Genomic DNA, 13,401 nt, shown 5'->3' with positions numbered 1-13,401 from the left:
GGATTGAACCCAGGACAACTCAGGACCTTTGATTTGTGAGGCAGATGCACTAACTCTTCTCCCACCGTGCGGCCCGACTGATAAAATGATTTCACGATAACTTAAAAGTAAAGATAACTTCAGATTGTTTTCTTTGTTCAAAAATTGACCAAGCACATTACGACAATGTAGAAATCCATCCATCCATCCATGTTTTTCCACTTATTGAGCCTAAGTAGGGATGCCCAGACTTCCCTCTCCCCAGCCACTTCATCCAGCTCCTTCCGGGGGATCCCGAGGCGTTCCCAGGCCAGCCGAAAGCCATTGTCTTCCCAACGTGTGCTGGGTCTTCTCCGTGGTCTCCTACACACTTCCCTAGGGAGGTGTTCGGGTGGCATCCTGACCAGATGCCCGAACCAACTCATCTAGCTCCTCTCGATGTGGAGGATAAGCGGCTTTACGTTGAGCTCCTCCCGGATGGCAGAGCTTCTCACCCTATCTCTAAGGGAGAGCCCCGCCACGCGGCGGAGGAAACTCATTTAGGCCGCTTGTGCCCGTGATCTTGTCCTTTCGGTCATAACCCAAAGCTCATGACCATATGTGAGGACGAGAATGTAGATCGACCGGTAAATTGAGTGCTTTCCCTTCCAGCTCAGCTCCTTCTTCACCACAACGGATCAATACAGCGTCCGCATTACTGAATACGCCACACCAATCCGCCTGTCGATCTCACGATCCACTCTTCCCTCACTCGTGAACAAGACTCCAAGGTATTTGAATTCCTCCACTTGAGGCAACCTGGAGATGGTACTCCACCCTTTTCCGGGCGAGAACCATGGACTCGGACTTGGAGGTGCTGATTCTCATTCCGGTCGCTTCACACTCGGCTGCGAACCAGTCCAGTGAGAGCTGAAGATGACCACATCTTCTGCAAAAAGCAGAGACCTAATCCCGCGGCCACCAAACCGGATCCCCTCAACGCCTTGACTGCGCTGAGAAATTCTGTCAATAAAAGTTATAAACAGAATTGGTGACAAAGGGCAGCCCTCGGAGTCGCCCGGAGTCCAACCCTCACTGGAAACGTGTCATGTTTAAATGTATGAATCCATAAAGTTTTTTTACGTGTTGTGGTTTATAGTATTCCATTTTCATTTGACTAAACAATTATGCAGAATGAAGGTTGAGCTATAAAGCCGCTAGTTTAATGTTAACGTACAATGGACTAGCTCCTAAACAACCTAACTCAAATTAGCATGGGCAATCGCAGTCACATATACTGTAAGTAAACAATCCTTCATCCCAACTATGGACTACTTGCAGTCTCAAATGATGCTAAAATATATGTCATATTTGGAATGTGGGGGAAAACTGGAGTGTCCGGAAAGAGCCCGCACGGGGACAAATGCACACTCAACACAGCAATGTCCAAACGGAGGTTTGAATACGACACAGACGTTATTGTAGGTAGTAATGTCAAAATAATTAGGGTAGTTTATACTGGCTTTAATTAACTTAAAATACCTTTCTCTTAGAATAGAATAGAATAGAATACAATAGATCTTTATTGTCATTGTACAACAAAATTGTAATCAAAAACTAATTTAGTGCAAATTCATAATAACACATACAAACATAAGAACTTAGATAAATAGATAAACATACATAAAATACTTAAAATTCATAAAAGTACCAAGCTCAAAGCTCACATGCACAGTCATTATTTTTTAGTACAGTGGTTCTCAAATGGGGTACGCGTACCCCTGGGGCTACTTGAAGGTATACCAAGGGGTACGTGAGATTTTTTTTAAATATTCTAAAAATACCAACACTTTAAAAATGTATTTATTACATAATACTTCAACAAAATATGAATTAAAGTTCATAAACTGTGAAAAGAAATGCAACCATGCAATATTCAGTTATTTTTTGTGGACATGTTCCATAAATATTGATGTTAAAGATTTATTTTTTTGTGAAGAAATGTTTAGAAATAAGTTGATGAATCCAGATGGATCTCTGTTACAATCCCCAAAGAGGGCACTTTAAGTTGATGATTACTTCTATGTGTAGAAATCTTTATTTATAATTGAATCACTTGTTTATTTTTCAACAAGTTTTCTGTTATTTTTATATCTTTTTTTCCAAATAGTTCAAGAAAGACCACAACAAATGAGCAATATTTTGCACTGTTATACAATTTAATAAATCAGAAACTGGTGACATAGTATTGTATTTTACTTGATCTCTTTTTTGCAACCAAAAATGCTTTGCTCTGAATAGGGGGTACTTGAATTAAAAAACAATTCACAGGGGATACATAACTGAAAAAAGGTTGAGAACCACTGGTCCAGTGTTCAGCGACACTATTGCTCTTGGGTAAAAAGTGTTCTTAAATCTGTTTTTCCAGCATTTTATTGTCCTGTATCTCATGCCCAAGGGCAGCAGTTCAAAAAGTTTATGTCCAGGGTGAGATGGGTTCCTTATGATGTTTTGGGCCTTTTGGAGGCACCTGGCACTGTACAGTTCATCTAGAGAGGGGAGAGAGCAGCCAGTGATCTTCATGGCAGTTTTTATGACCCTCTGAAGTGCATTTCTCTCTTCAACCTTCTCTCCTTACTTTTGCCAGATGTCCACTCGTTTCTGACAAGCCATTTAGATGCACATTTTAGTTTTTATAAAATAAAGCAAGGAGGAACGTTTTATATAATATCTAAATTTATCCTAGCCAACAATACGTGAATAATAGACTATATAAGGTAAATCCATTCATACATTACTTAAATTTGTTTTTATGTTAAAAAAATGTTTTCGTGGGGGGAAAAGAAAGAAAAACTTTTTTTGAAGGAGTAGAGCAGGTAAATGTGCTGTATGTTACATGCAAGTCCATATAATCCCATACTTGTTTTGGGGTTTTTTTTGCCGATATTGACCAACATCCGATATTGAAACTAGATTGTGACACCCCTCCATTTTTCTTTTAAGTTTTTTTCCCTTCATCACATCTCCCGCAGACTCTTCTGATGGCAGTGCATCAAAGAAAAGGACAGCAAAAAGTCGAATTAGACAGATTGTAGCAATCAACATTTTTTACATGCCCGGTCCAAGCCGCACAAACGCAGAAACCGTCATGAAGGGTTAAGATGGTATCACGTATGAAAAGGTGGTATTAGGACCCTCCCTTTTGCAGGGAGGCGTTCTCACATATTATTTCAAAATGAGAGTGTTATAATCCGCTGGCCGGATCATATTATGTTTCGATTTTTGAGTCTTTTTGTATTAAGTTCTGTTAGTTTTGGACTTCTTTAGTTCCTGGTTGCACTTCCTTGTTTGATTTTTCACCATAGTTACGTATGATTTTCACCTGCCTCGGTTTTTTTGGGACACACCTGTGTCCAATCAAGAGACTATATTTAAGCCTGCCCTTTTTAGCGCTTGTCCTGGGTTCCTGGTTTGCGGTAAGCAACAGTCGCGTTTATGTTTCTGGTTCCAGACTTCTGTGCTAAGTTTTATCCTTAGCTTCCCGTGCGTTCGGCATGCTGTTCTTTTGTTTGTTTCCGTCTGTTTAGTACTGTGTATTATTTGTCAAATCATCTTACCTTTACGTTTTTGTCCGGGCTGTCCTTTGCACCCCTGGGAGAAAAAAATCGCGCATCACCATGCGTCCCAAGCGTGACAGAGAGGTGACTCACTTTTTTTAAGTTTAACAATGCATTCTACAAAACAGGAGTAGGGTCAAACAATAGAAATACCAGCACTCTGAGAGATTGAACCGAGCTATCTAAAGCAGTCTCTAAAACGAATGCTTTTGTTTTTCCTGGTTGCTCCGCCTTTGAATCGAAACTGACGCCTAATTTGACAGCAATCAAAACTGAAACATAACTTAATATGTGTGTCGAGCACACACACCTCCTTCTCTCTCTCTCTCTCTCTCTCTCTGTGGAATAAAGTACTTCATGGTGTCATGTACTTCATGACACCATAAATAAAAATATATGTGTGTGAAATGGCTTCAATAAGAAACACTGTAATTTCTAAAGGTGTTCCATGGCAATTATTCCCTCAACAGTAGTCTACAAGCATGTGTTTATCAACTTGTTAATTGATTTACTAATTCATTGATTTATGGATTTATATTATCCATCCATCCATCCATCCATCATCTTCCGCTTATCCGAGGTCAGGTCGCGGGGGCAACAGCCTAAGCAGGGAAACCCAGACTTCCCTCTCCCCAGCCACTTCGTCTAGCTCTTCCCGGGGGATCCCGAGGCGTTCCCAGGCCAGCCGGGAGACATAGTCTTCCCAACGTGTCCTGGGTCTTCCCCGTGGCCTCCTACCGGTTGGACGTGCCCTAAACACCTCCCTAGGGAGCCGTTCGGGTGGCATCCTGACCAGATGCCCAAACCACCTCATGTGGCTCCTCTCGATGTGGAGGAGCAGCGGCTTTACTTTGAGTTCCTCCCGGATGGCAGAGCTTCTCACCCTATCTCTAAGGGAGAGCCCCGCCACACGGCGGAGGAAACTCATTTCGGCCGCTTGTACCCGTGATCTTATCCTTTCGTTCATGACCCAAAGCTCATGACCATAGGTGAGGATGGGAACGTAGATCGACCGGTAAATTGAGAGCTTTGCCTTCCGGTTCAGCTCCTTCTTCATCACAACGGATCGGTACAAGTCCGCATTACTGAAGACGCCGCACCGATCCGCCTGTCGATCTCACGATCCACTCTTCCCCCACTCGTGAACAAGACTCCTAGGTACTTGAACTCCTCCACTTGGGGCAGGGTCTCCTCCCCAACCCGGAGATGGCATTCCACCCTTTTCCGGGCGAGAACCATGGACTCTGACTTGGAGGTGCTGATTCTCATTCCGGTCGCTTCACACTCGGCTGCGAACCGATCCAGCGAGAGCTGAAGATCCCGGTCAGATGAAGCCATCAGGACCACATCATCTGCAAAAGGCAGAGACCTAATCCTGCGGTTACCAAACCGGAACCCCTCAACGCCTTGACTGCGCCTAGAAATTCTGTCCATAAAAGTTACGAACAGAATCGGTGACAAAGGACAGCCTTGGCGGAGTCCAACCCTCACTGGAAATGTGTTCGACTTACTGCCGGCAATGCGGACCAAGCTCTGGCACTGATCGTACAGGGAACGGACCGCCACAGTAAGACAGTCCGATACCCCATACTCTCTGAGCACTCCCCACAGGACTTCCCGAGGGACACGGTCGAATGCCTTCTCCAAGTCCACAAAGCACATGTAGACTGGTTGGGCAAACTCCCATGCACCCTCAAGAACCCTGCCGAGAGTATAGAGCTGGTCCACAGTTCCACGACCAGGACGAAAACCACACTGTTCCTCCTGAATCCGAGGTTCGACTATCCGACGTAGCCTCCTCTCCAGTACACCTGAATAAACCTTACCGGGAAGGCTGAGGAGTGTGATCCCACGATAGTTGGAACACACCCTCCGGTCCCCCTTCTTAAAGAGAGGAACCACCACCCCGGTCTGCCAATCCAGAGGTACCGCCCCCGATGTCTACGCGATTCTGCAAAGTCTTGTCAACCAAGACAGCCCCACAGCATCCAGAGCCTTAAGGAACTCCGGGCGGATCTCGTCCACCCCTGGGGCCTTGCCACCGAGGAGCTTTTTAACTACCTCAGCGACCTCAGCCCCAGAAATAGGAGAGTCCACCACAGATTCCCCAGGCACTGCTTCCTCATAGGAAGACGTGTTGGTGGGATTGACGAGGTCTTCGAAGTATTCCTTCCACCTATCCACAACATCCGCAGTTGAGGTCAGCAGAACACCATCCGCACCATACACGGTGTTGATAGTGTACTGCTTCCCCTTCCTGAGGCGGCGTATGGTGGTCCAGAATTGCTTCGAAGCCGTCCGGAAGTCGTTTTCTATGGCTTCCCCGAACTCTTCCCATGTCCGAGTTTTTGCCTCCGCGACCGCTGAAGCTGCACACCGCTTGGCCTGTCGGTACCTGTCCACTGCCTCCGGAGTCCTATGAGCCAAAAGGACCCGATAGGACTCCTTCTTCAGCTTGACGGCATCCCTCACCGCTGGTGTCCACCAAGGGGTTTTAGGATTGCCGCCCCGACAGGCACCAACTACCTTGCGGCCACAGCTCCGATCTCCCGCCTCGACAATAGAGGTGCGGAACATGGTCCACTCGGACTCAATGTCCAGCACCTCCCTCGTGACATGTTTAAAGTTCTTCCGGAGGTGGGAATTGAAACTTTGTCTGACAGGAGACTCTGCCAGACGTTCCCAGCAGACCCTCACAATGCGTTTGGGCCTCCCAAGTCTGTCCGGCAACCTCCCCCACCATCGCAGCCAACTCACCACCAGGTGGTGATCGGTAGAAAGCTCCGCCCCTCTCTTCACCCGAGTGTCCAAAACATGAGGCCGCAAATCCGATGACACAACTACAAAGTCGATCATGGAACTGCGGCCTAGGGTGTCCTGGTGCCAAGTGCACATATGGACACCCTTATGTTTGAACATGGTGTTTGTTATGGACAAACTGTGACGAGCACAAAAGTCCAATAACAAAACACCACTCTGGTTCAGATCCGGGCGGCCATTCTTCCCAATCACGCCTCTCCAGGTTTCACTGTCGTTGCCAACGTGAGCGTTGAAGTCTCCCAGTAGGACAAGGGAATCACCCGGGGGAGCACTTTCCAGTACTCCCTCGGGTGTTCCCAAAAAGGGTGGGTACTCTGAACTGCTGCTTGGTGCATAAGCACAAACAACAGTCAGGACCCGTCCCCCCACCCGAAGGCGGAGGGAGGCTACCCTTTCGTCCACCGGGTTGAACTCCAACGTACAGGCTTTGAGCCGGGGAGAAACAAAAATTGCCACCCCAGCCCGTCGCCTCTCATTGCCGGCAACGCCAGAGTGGAAGAGGGTCCAATCCCTCTCGAGAGAAATGGTTCCAGAGCCCTTGCTGTGCGTCGAAGTGAGTCCGACTATATCCAGCCGGAATTTCTCGACTTCGCGCACTAGCTCAGGCTCCTTCCCCCCCAGTGATGTGATGTTCCACGTCCCAAGAGCTAGCTTCTTTAGCCGAGGATCGGACCGCCAAGTGCCCTGCCTTCGGCTGACACCCAGCTCACATTGCACCCGACCTCTATGGCCCCTGCTATGGGTGGTGAGCCCATTGGAGGGGTGACCCACGTTGCCTCTTCGGGCTGTTCCCGGCCGGGCCCCATGGGAACAGGCGCTCGCCATCGTGCCCCACCTCCGGGCCTGGCTCCAGAGGGGGGCCCCAGTGACCCGCGTCCGGGCGAGGGAAATCTGGGTCCATGATTTTTCTTCTTCATAAAGGTCTTCGAGCCGCCCTTTGTCTGATCCCTCACCTAGAACCTGTTTGCCTTGGGACACCCTACCAGGGGGCTTTATGCCCCCGGACAACATAGCTCCTAGGATCATTGGGACACGCAAACTCCTCTACCACGATAAGGTTGCAGCTCAGAGAGGAGGGATTTTTATTAATGGGGTTAATTTAAAAAATATATACAAAAATAAATAGAAAATATTTAATCAATTAAATTAAAGGCGTACTGAAATGAGATTTTCTTATTTAAACGGGGATAGCAGGTCCATTCTATGTGTCATACTTGATCATTTCGCGATATTGCCATATTTTTGCCGAAAGGGTTTAGTAGAGAACATCGACGATAAAGTTCGCAACTTTCGGTGTTAAGAGAAAAGCCCTGCCTCTACCGGAAGTCGCAGACGAGGACGTCACATGTTTGATGGCTCCTCACATATTCACATTGTTTTTAATGGGAGCCTCCAACAAAAAGTGCTATTCGGACCGAGAAAACGACAATTTCCCCATTAATTTGAGCGAGGATGAAAGATTCGTGTTGAGGATAGCGACGGATTAGAAAAAAAAAAAAAACAGGATTGCATTGAGACGGATTCCGATGTTTTTGGACACATTTACTAGGTTAATTCTGGGAAATCCCTTATCTTTCTATTGTGTTGCTAGTGTTTTAGTGAGTTAAATAGTACCTGATAGTCGGAGGTGTACGTCCACGGGTGTCTTGACGCGCAGTGTCTCAGGGGAGTCGACGGCAGCTATGGACGGCACAAGCAAGCTTTTCTCCGGTAAGAACTGACTTTTTAGCCACAATTTTCTCACCGAAACCTGCTGGTTGACAAGTGGTCGGGATCCATGTTCTCTTGACCGCGCTCTGATCCATAGGCAAGTTTCACCTCCAGGAATTTTAAACAAGGAATCACCGTGTGTTTGTGTGGCTAAAGGCTAAAGCTTCCCAACTCCATCTTTCTACTTTGACTTCTCTAATATTAATTGAACAAATTGCAAAAGATATAGCAACACGGATGTCCAAAATACTGTGTAATTATGCCGTTAAAGCAGACGTCATTTAGCTGTGTGTGTGTGCAGCCCTCATCTTCCTAAAAACCCGTGACGTCTTGCGTACACGTCATCATTACACGACATTTCGAAGATGAAACTCCCGGGAAATTTAAAATTGCAATTTAGTAAACTAAAAAAGCCGTATTGGCATGTGTTGCAATGTTAATATTTCATCATTGATATATAAACTATCAGACTGCGTGGTGGGTAGTAGTGGTTTTCAGTAGGCCTTTAAGTAATGTATTCATTCTTTTATTTTATGTAATTAAAAATTATTTATCAAAATTGATCCATAACAATCATAGTTGATTATGTCCTCAAACAGCAGCATCCAGAGAGAAGAGAAATTATGTGAATTATATTTATATAGCGCTTTTCTGTAGTGACTCAAAGCACACAGAGTGAAACCCAATATTTAAGTTACATTTAAAACAGTGTGGGTGGCACTGGGAGCAGGTGGGTAAAGTGTCTTGCCCAAGGACACAACGGCAGTGACTAGGATGGCGGAAGCGGGGATCGAACCTGGAACCCTCAAGTTGCTGGCATGGCCACTACCAAACCGAGCTATACCGCCCCAATTGAGTGGCATCCCTTGCATGATTGGGGGCGTGGCTTCCTTTTGATTGACAAGCCCTGAACACAGTGGGCTAGTGGTTAGAGTGTCCGCCCTGAGATCGGTAGGTTGTGAGTTCAAACCCAAGCAGAGTCATACCAAAGACTATAATAATGCGACCCATTACCTCCCTGCTTCGCACTCAGCATCAAGGGTTGGAATTGGGGGTTTAATCACCAAAAATGATTCCCGGGCGCGGCCACCGCTGCTGGCCATTGCTCCCCTCACCTCCTAGGAGGTGATCAAGGGTGATGGGTCAAATGCAGAGCATATTTTCACCAGACCTAGTGTGTGTGTGAAAATCATTGGTACTTTAAAGGCCTACTGAAACCCACTACTACCCACCACGCAGGCAGATAGTTTATATATCAATGATGAAATACTAACATTGCAACACATGCCAATACGGCCTTTTTAGTTTATTAAATTACAATTTTAAATTTCCCGGGAGTTTCGTCTTCGAATCGTCGTGTAATGTTGACGTGTACGCAAGACGTCACGGGTTTTAAGGAAATATGAACGCTGCACACACACACAGCTAAAAATCGTCTGCTTTAACGGCATAATTACTCAGTATTTTGGAGATCTATGTTGCTAAATCTTTTGCAATTTCTTCAATTAATATTGGAGAAGTCACAGTACAAAGATGGAGTTGGGAAGCTTTAAGCTTTAGCCACACAAACACAGTGATTCCTTGTTTAAAATTCCTGGAGGTGAAACTTTACTATAGTTCAGAGCGCGGTCAAGCAAACATGAATCACGACGGAATGTCAACCAGCAGGTTTCGGTGAGAAAATTATGGTTAAAAAGTCAGTTCTTACCGGAGAAAAGCTGAGCTTGTGCCATCCATAAAGCTGCCGTCGACTCCCCTGAGACATTGACGTCAAGACACCCGTGGGCTTACACCTCCGACTATCAGGTACTATTTAACTCACTAAAACACTAGCAACACAATAGAAAGATAAGGGATTTCCCAGAATTATCCTAGTAAATGTGTCTAAAAACATCGGAATGTAATCGCGTTTTTTTTTAAACTTTTTTTTTTTTCTAGTCCGTCGCTATCAATATCCTCAAACACGAATCTTTCATCCTCGCTCAAATTAATGGGGAAACTGTCGTTTTCTCGGTCCGAATAGCACTTTTTGTAGGAGGCTCCCATTATGAATATGTGAATATGTGAGGATGACGTCACACGTGTGACGTCATCGTCTGCAACTTCCGGTAGAAGCAGGGCTTTTCTCTTAGCACCGAAAGTTGCGAACTTTATCGTCGATGTTCTCTACTAAATCCTTTCAGCAAAAATATGGCAATATCGCAAAATGATCAAGTATGACACATAGAATGGACCTGCTATCCCCGTTTAAATGAGAAAATCTCATTTCAATAGGCCTTTAACCTAAGCAAAAGTATACAAACCAAAATATAGGAATCGTGTGTTTTCCTCAGACCTGTCGGACCAGCTGTTGGAGGTTGTCGGGCTGGAGGGCGCCATGGAGATGGGTCAGATCTACACGGGCCTGAAGAGCGCTGGACGACGCCTTGCACAGTGTTCCTCTGTGACCATCAGGTCTGTAATGTACATTTGTATGTGTGTCTTTCTTTGATTGGGCTTCAGCTGCTGCTCTCCAATCAACACATCGGACTTCATTCTCATTCTCCTTTGCAGGACCAGTAAGTCACTGCCCATGCAGATTGATGGAGAGCCCTGGATGCAGACTCCATGCACTGTAAGTCTTTACTTTATTCGCTTTCTTTAATCCAGCTGTTCCTGTAGGTTTAGCCAAAATAAAACCTCCTTTATGAAAAACATTTTAATTGGTAAAACACTGGAGATGTCTGATGATATCGGCCTGCCGATATCATTGGTCGATAAATGCTTTAAAAAAGTAATATCGGAAAGTATTGTATTGTAGCGTCCCAGAAGAGTTAGTGCTGCAAGGGATTCTGGGTATTTGTTCTGCTGTGTTTATGTTGTGTTACGCTGCTCACTGATGCTACATGGTGGTTGGTTGATGCTTCAAACTAGGGTTGTACAGTATATCGGTACTAATAAAGTTTCGCAGTAAAACATTTTTTTAAATGCTGTATTTTTTTAAATTGCGCCTGATGGCCATACTTGCCAAACCTCACAAATTTTCCGGGAGACTCACGAATTTCAGTGCCTCTACCGAAACAACCATTCTCCCGATTTCCAGCCGGACAACAATAACGGCACACCCTCTCCAGGCATGTTTGCCAACCTTGAGACCTCTGAATTCAGGAGATGGGGGGATGGGGATTTGAGGTTTTTGGTGGTACCGGGGTTGTATATTGTAGTGTCCCGGAAGAGTTAGTGCTGCAAGGGATTCTGGGTATTTGTTCTGCTGTGTTTATGTTGTGTTACGGTGCGGATGTTCTCCCGAAATGTGTTTGTAATTCTTGTTTGGTGTGGGTTGACAGTGTGGGGCATATTTGTAAGAGTGTTAAAGTTGTTTATACGGCCACCCTCTGAGTGACCTGTATGGTTGTTGACCAAGAATGCAGGGCATTCACTTGTGTGTGTAAAAAGCCGCAGGTATTATGTGATTAAGATAGGCACGCGAAGGCAGTGCCTTTAAGGTTTATTGGCTTTTTAAAAAGTCATGAATTTACTTTTTGAAACCAAACCCGATAATTTCCGGTATTACATTTTAAAGCATTTGTTGGCCGATAATATCGGCAGACCGATATTGGGACGGCGTGGCGCAGTGGGAGAGTGGCCGTGCGCAACCCGAGCGTCCCTGGTTCAATTCCCACCTAGTACCAACCTCGTCACGTCCGTTGTGTCCTGAGTAAGACACTTCACCCTTGCTCCTGATGGGTGCTGGTTGGCGCCTTGCATGGCAGCTCCCTCCATCAGTGTGTGAATGTGTTTGTGAATGGGTAAATGTGGAAGTAGTGTCAAAGCGCTTTGAGTACCCTGAAGGTAGAAAAGCGCTATACAAGTACAACCATTTATCATTTATATTTAAAGCATAATCCTGTAGTAGTTGGTGTGGTATGCGTAAACTGTAATATGACTCATGTATGTGACTCCTATTAGTGAGTCATATTTCCTGGCCCACTCCTGCTGTGCTGGATTTCCCTCTCCGTCGTGCCAGCTCACGCCTTGGGAAATTGAACACCTCTATGTATGATTTCTCCATATTTTTATTTCCAATTAACACAAATAATAATGCCACACTTACCTTAAAAACATTACAGGTTTTACTAAATTATGTGGAATAAATGTTTAAGCAAACATATTCAGCGACATGCTAACAAAGAGAAACGGGTTTGGCTATCTCATCCAGCGTACTCTGTGCAGTATACTCAGTGTGACGTTTGCGAACAAGTCCGGTATTTTTAACGGCTCTCTTAAGGATTATCCCAGATTTTTCCTTATCCTAGTTGTGAGCTGTTCATTTAGTAGCTTTTTCTTAATTTTATTTATTTATTTATTTTTTTGCACATGTACATTTTAACATCGGCAATTGTCCACTCTTCACGTACGTGCCACCCAAGGTAACTGGACTAAAAACTGAGTCAGAGTTCAAGGAAATTTAGCAGTATTTGAATTACCTTTCTTTTTTAACACAGTGTTTTTAAGTACATACTGTACCTTCATACTCACGCACATTCACTGTACAAACATACATATACACATACATGTACATATACATTCACTGTACAAACATACATATACACATACATGTACATATACATTGGCTGTACAAACATACATACATACATACATACATACTCATGCACATAATCACGTTTCATCAAACATAAAATTAATGTTGTTACCCTTAGTTAAACTGGATAACACATGGCACACTGACAAAGGTTAACCTATTGTTACTATAACAATCTACAAGGTTAATATAGCTGTCTTATATTTCTTCCCCTCCCTTTTTCTGCTTTCTTTTGTATATGTAACTATCATGACATATATGTATTGTTGCATTTGAACAACTGTATTGTTGATAATAGAGGTAAATTATTGGTAGCATTCATTATCAATAGCGCTATTTCTATTGGTATTTGTATTGCTCCATTTGTAGCATAATAATGCTCATTGTCATTTCTGTATTATTATTTATTTCACTAACTGCTTCTTTGCTATCACTTTTACGATCATATTTGGACATATTGTATTTTCTGATGTTGCTCTATTGTTGTTGTTATTGTTGTGTTTGCTGTTGTTGTTTTTGTTTCTGTCTTATTCCCCTCCTGTCCCCACAATTTCCCCCTCTGTCTTCCTTTTTTTTCTCTTTTCATCCCCTCCTGCTCCGGCACGGCTGCACCAAATAATAATAGAAATACATAAAATAAAGTCAAATACAAATAAGGCAACAAGAGAAGTATCCCACACTTCTCTTTTGTAAAGTAAATTTTTAGAGCGATAT

The 13,401-nt window shown here is 44.4% G+C and overlaps 1 protein-coding gene and 1 long non-coding RNA gene across 4 annotated transcripts in view; one reads left to right on the top strand and one right to left on the bottom strand.

Annotated features, from left to right (window-relative positions):
- Positions 1-13,401, bottom strand: part of LOC133561884 (uncharacterized) — a 54,294-nt gene that overhangs the window by 8,067 nt on the left and 32,826 nt on the right. The window lies entirely within an intron of this gene.
- The window catches only part of dgkb (diacylglycerol kinase, beta), a 259,708-nt gene that overhangs the window by 229,762 nt on the left and 16,545 nt on the right, over positions 1-13,401 (top strand). For all 3 annotated transcript variants that reach the window (XM_061915511.1, XM_061915509.1, XM_061915508.1), the window contains 2 exons: positions 10,439-10,559; positions 10,659-10,719. In XM_061915511.1, coding sequence (XP_061771495.1) covers positions 10,439-10,559; positions 10,659-10,719 — 182 coding nt within the window. The remainder of the gene's footprint in view (positions 1-10,438; positions 10,560-10,658; positions 10,720-13,401) is intronic.

This window comes from Nerophis ophidion, linkage group LG11, assembly GCF_033978795.1.
Source record: "Nerophis ophidion isolate RoL-2023_Sa linkage group LG11, RoL_Noph_v1.0, whole genome shotgun sequence".
Lineage (NCBI taxonomy): Eukaryota > Metazoa > Chordata > Actinopteri > Syngnathiformes > Syngnathidae > Nerophis > Nerophis ophidion.
The sequence above is the reverse complement of the archived record's forward strand: the minus strand, read 5'-3'. Positions and strand labels throughout refer to the sequence as shown.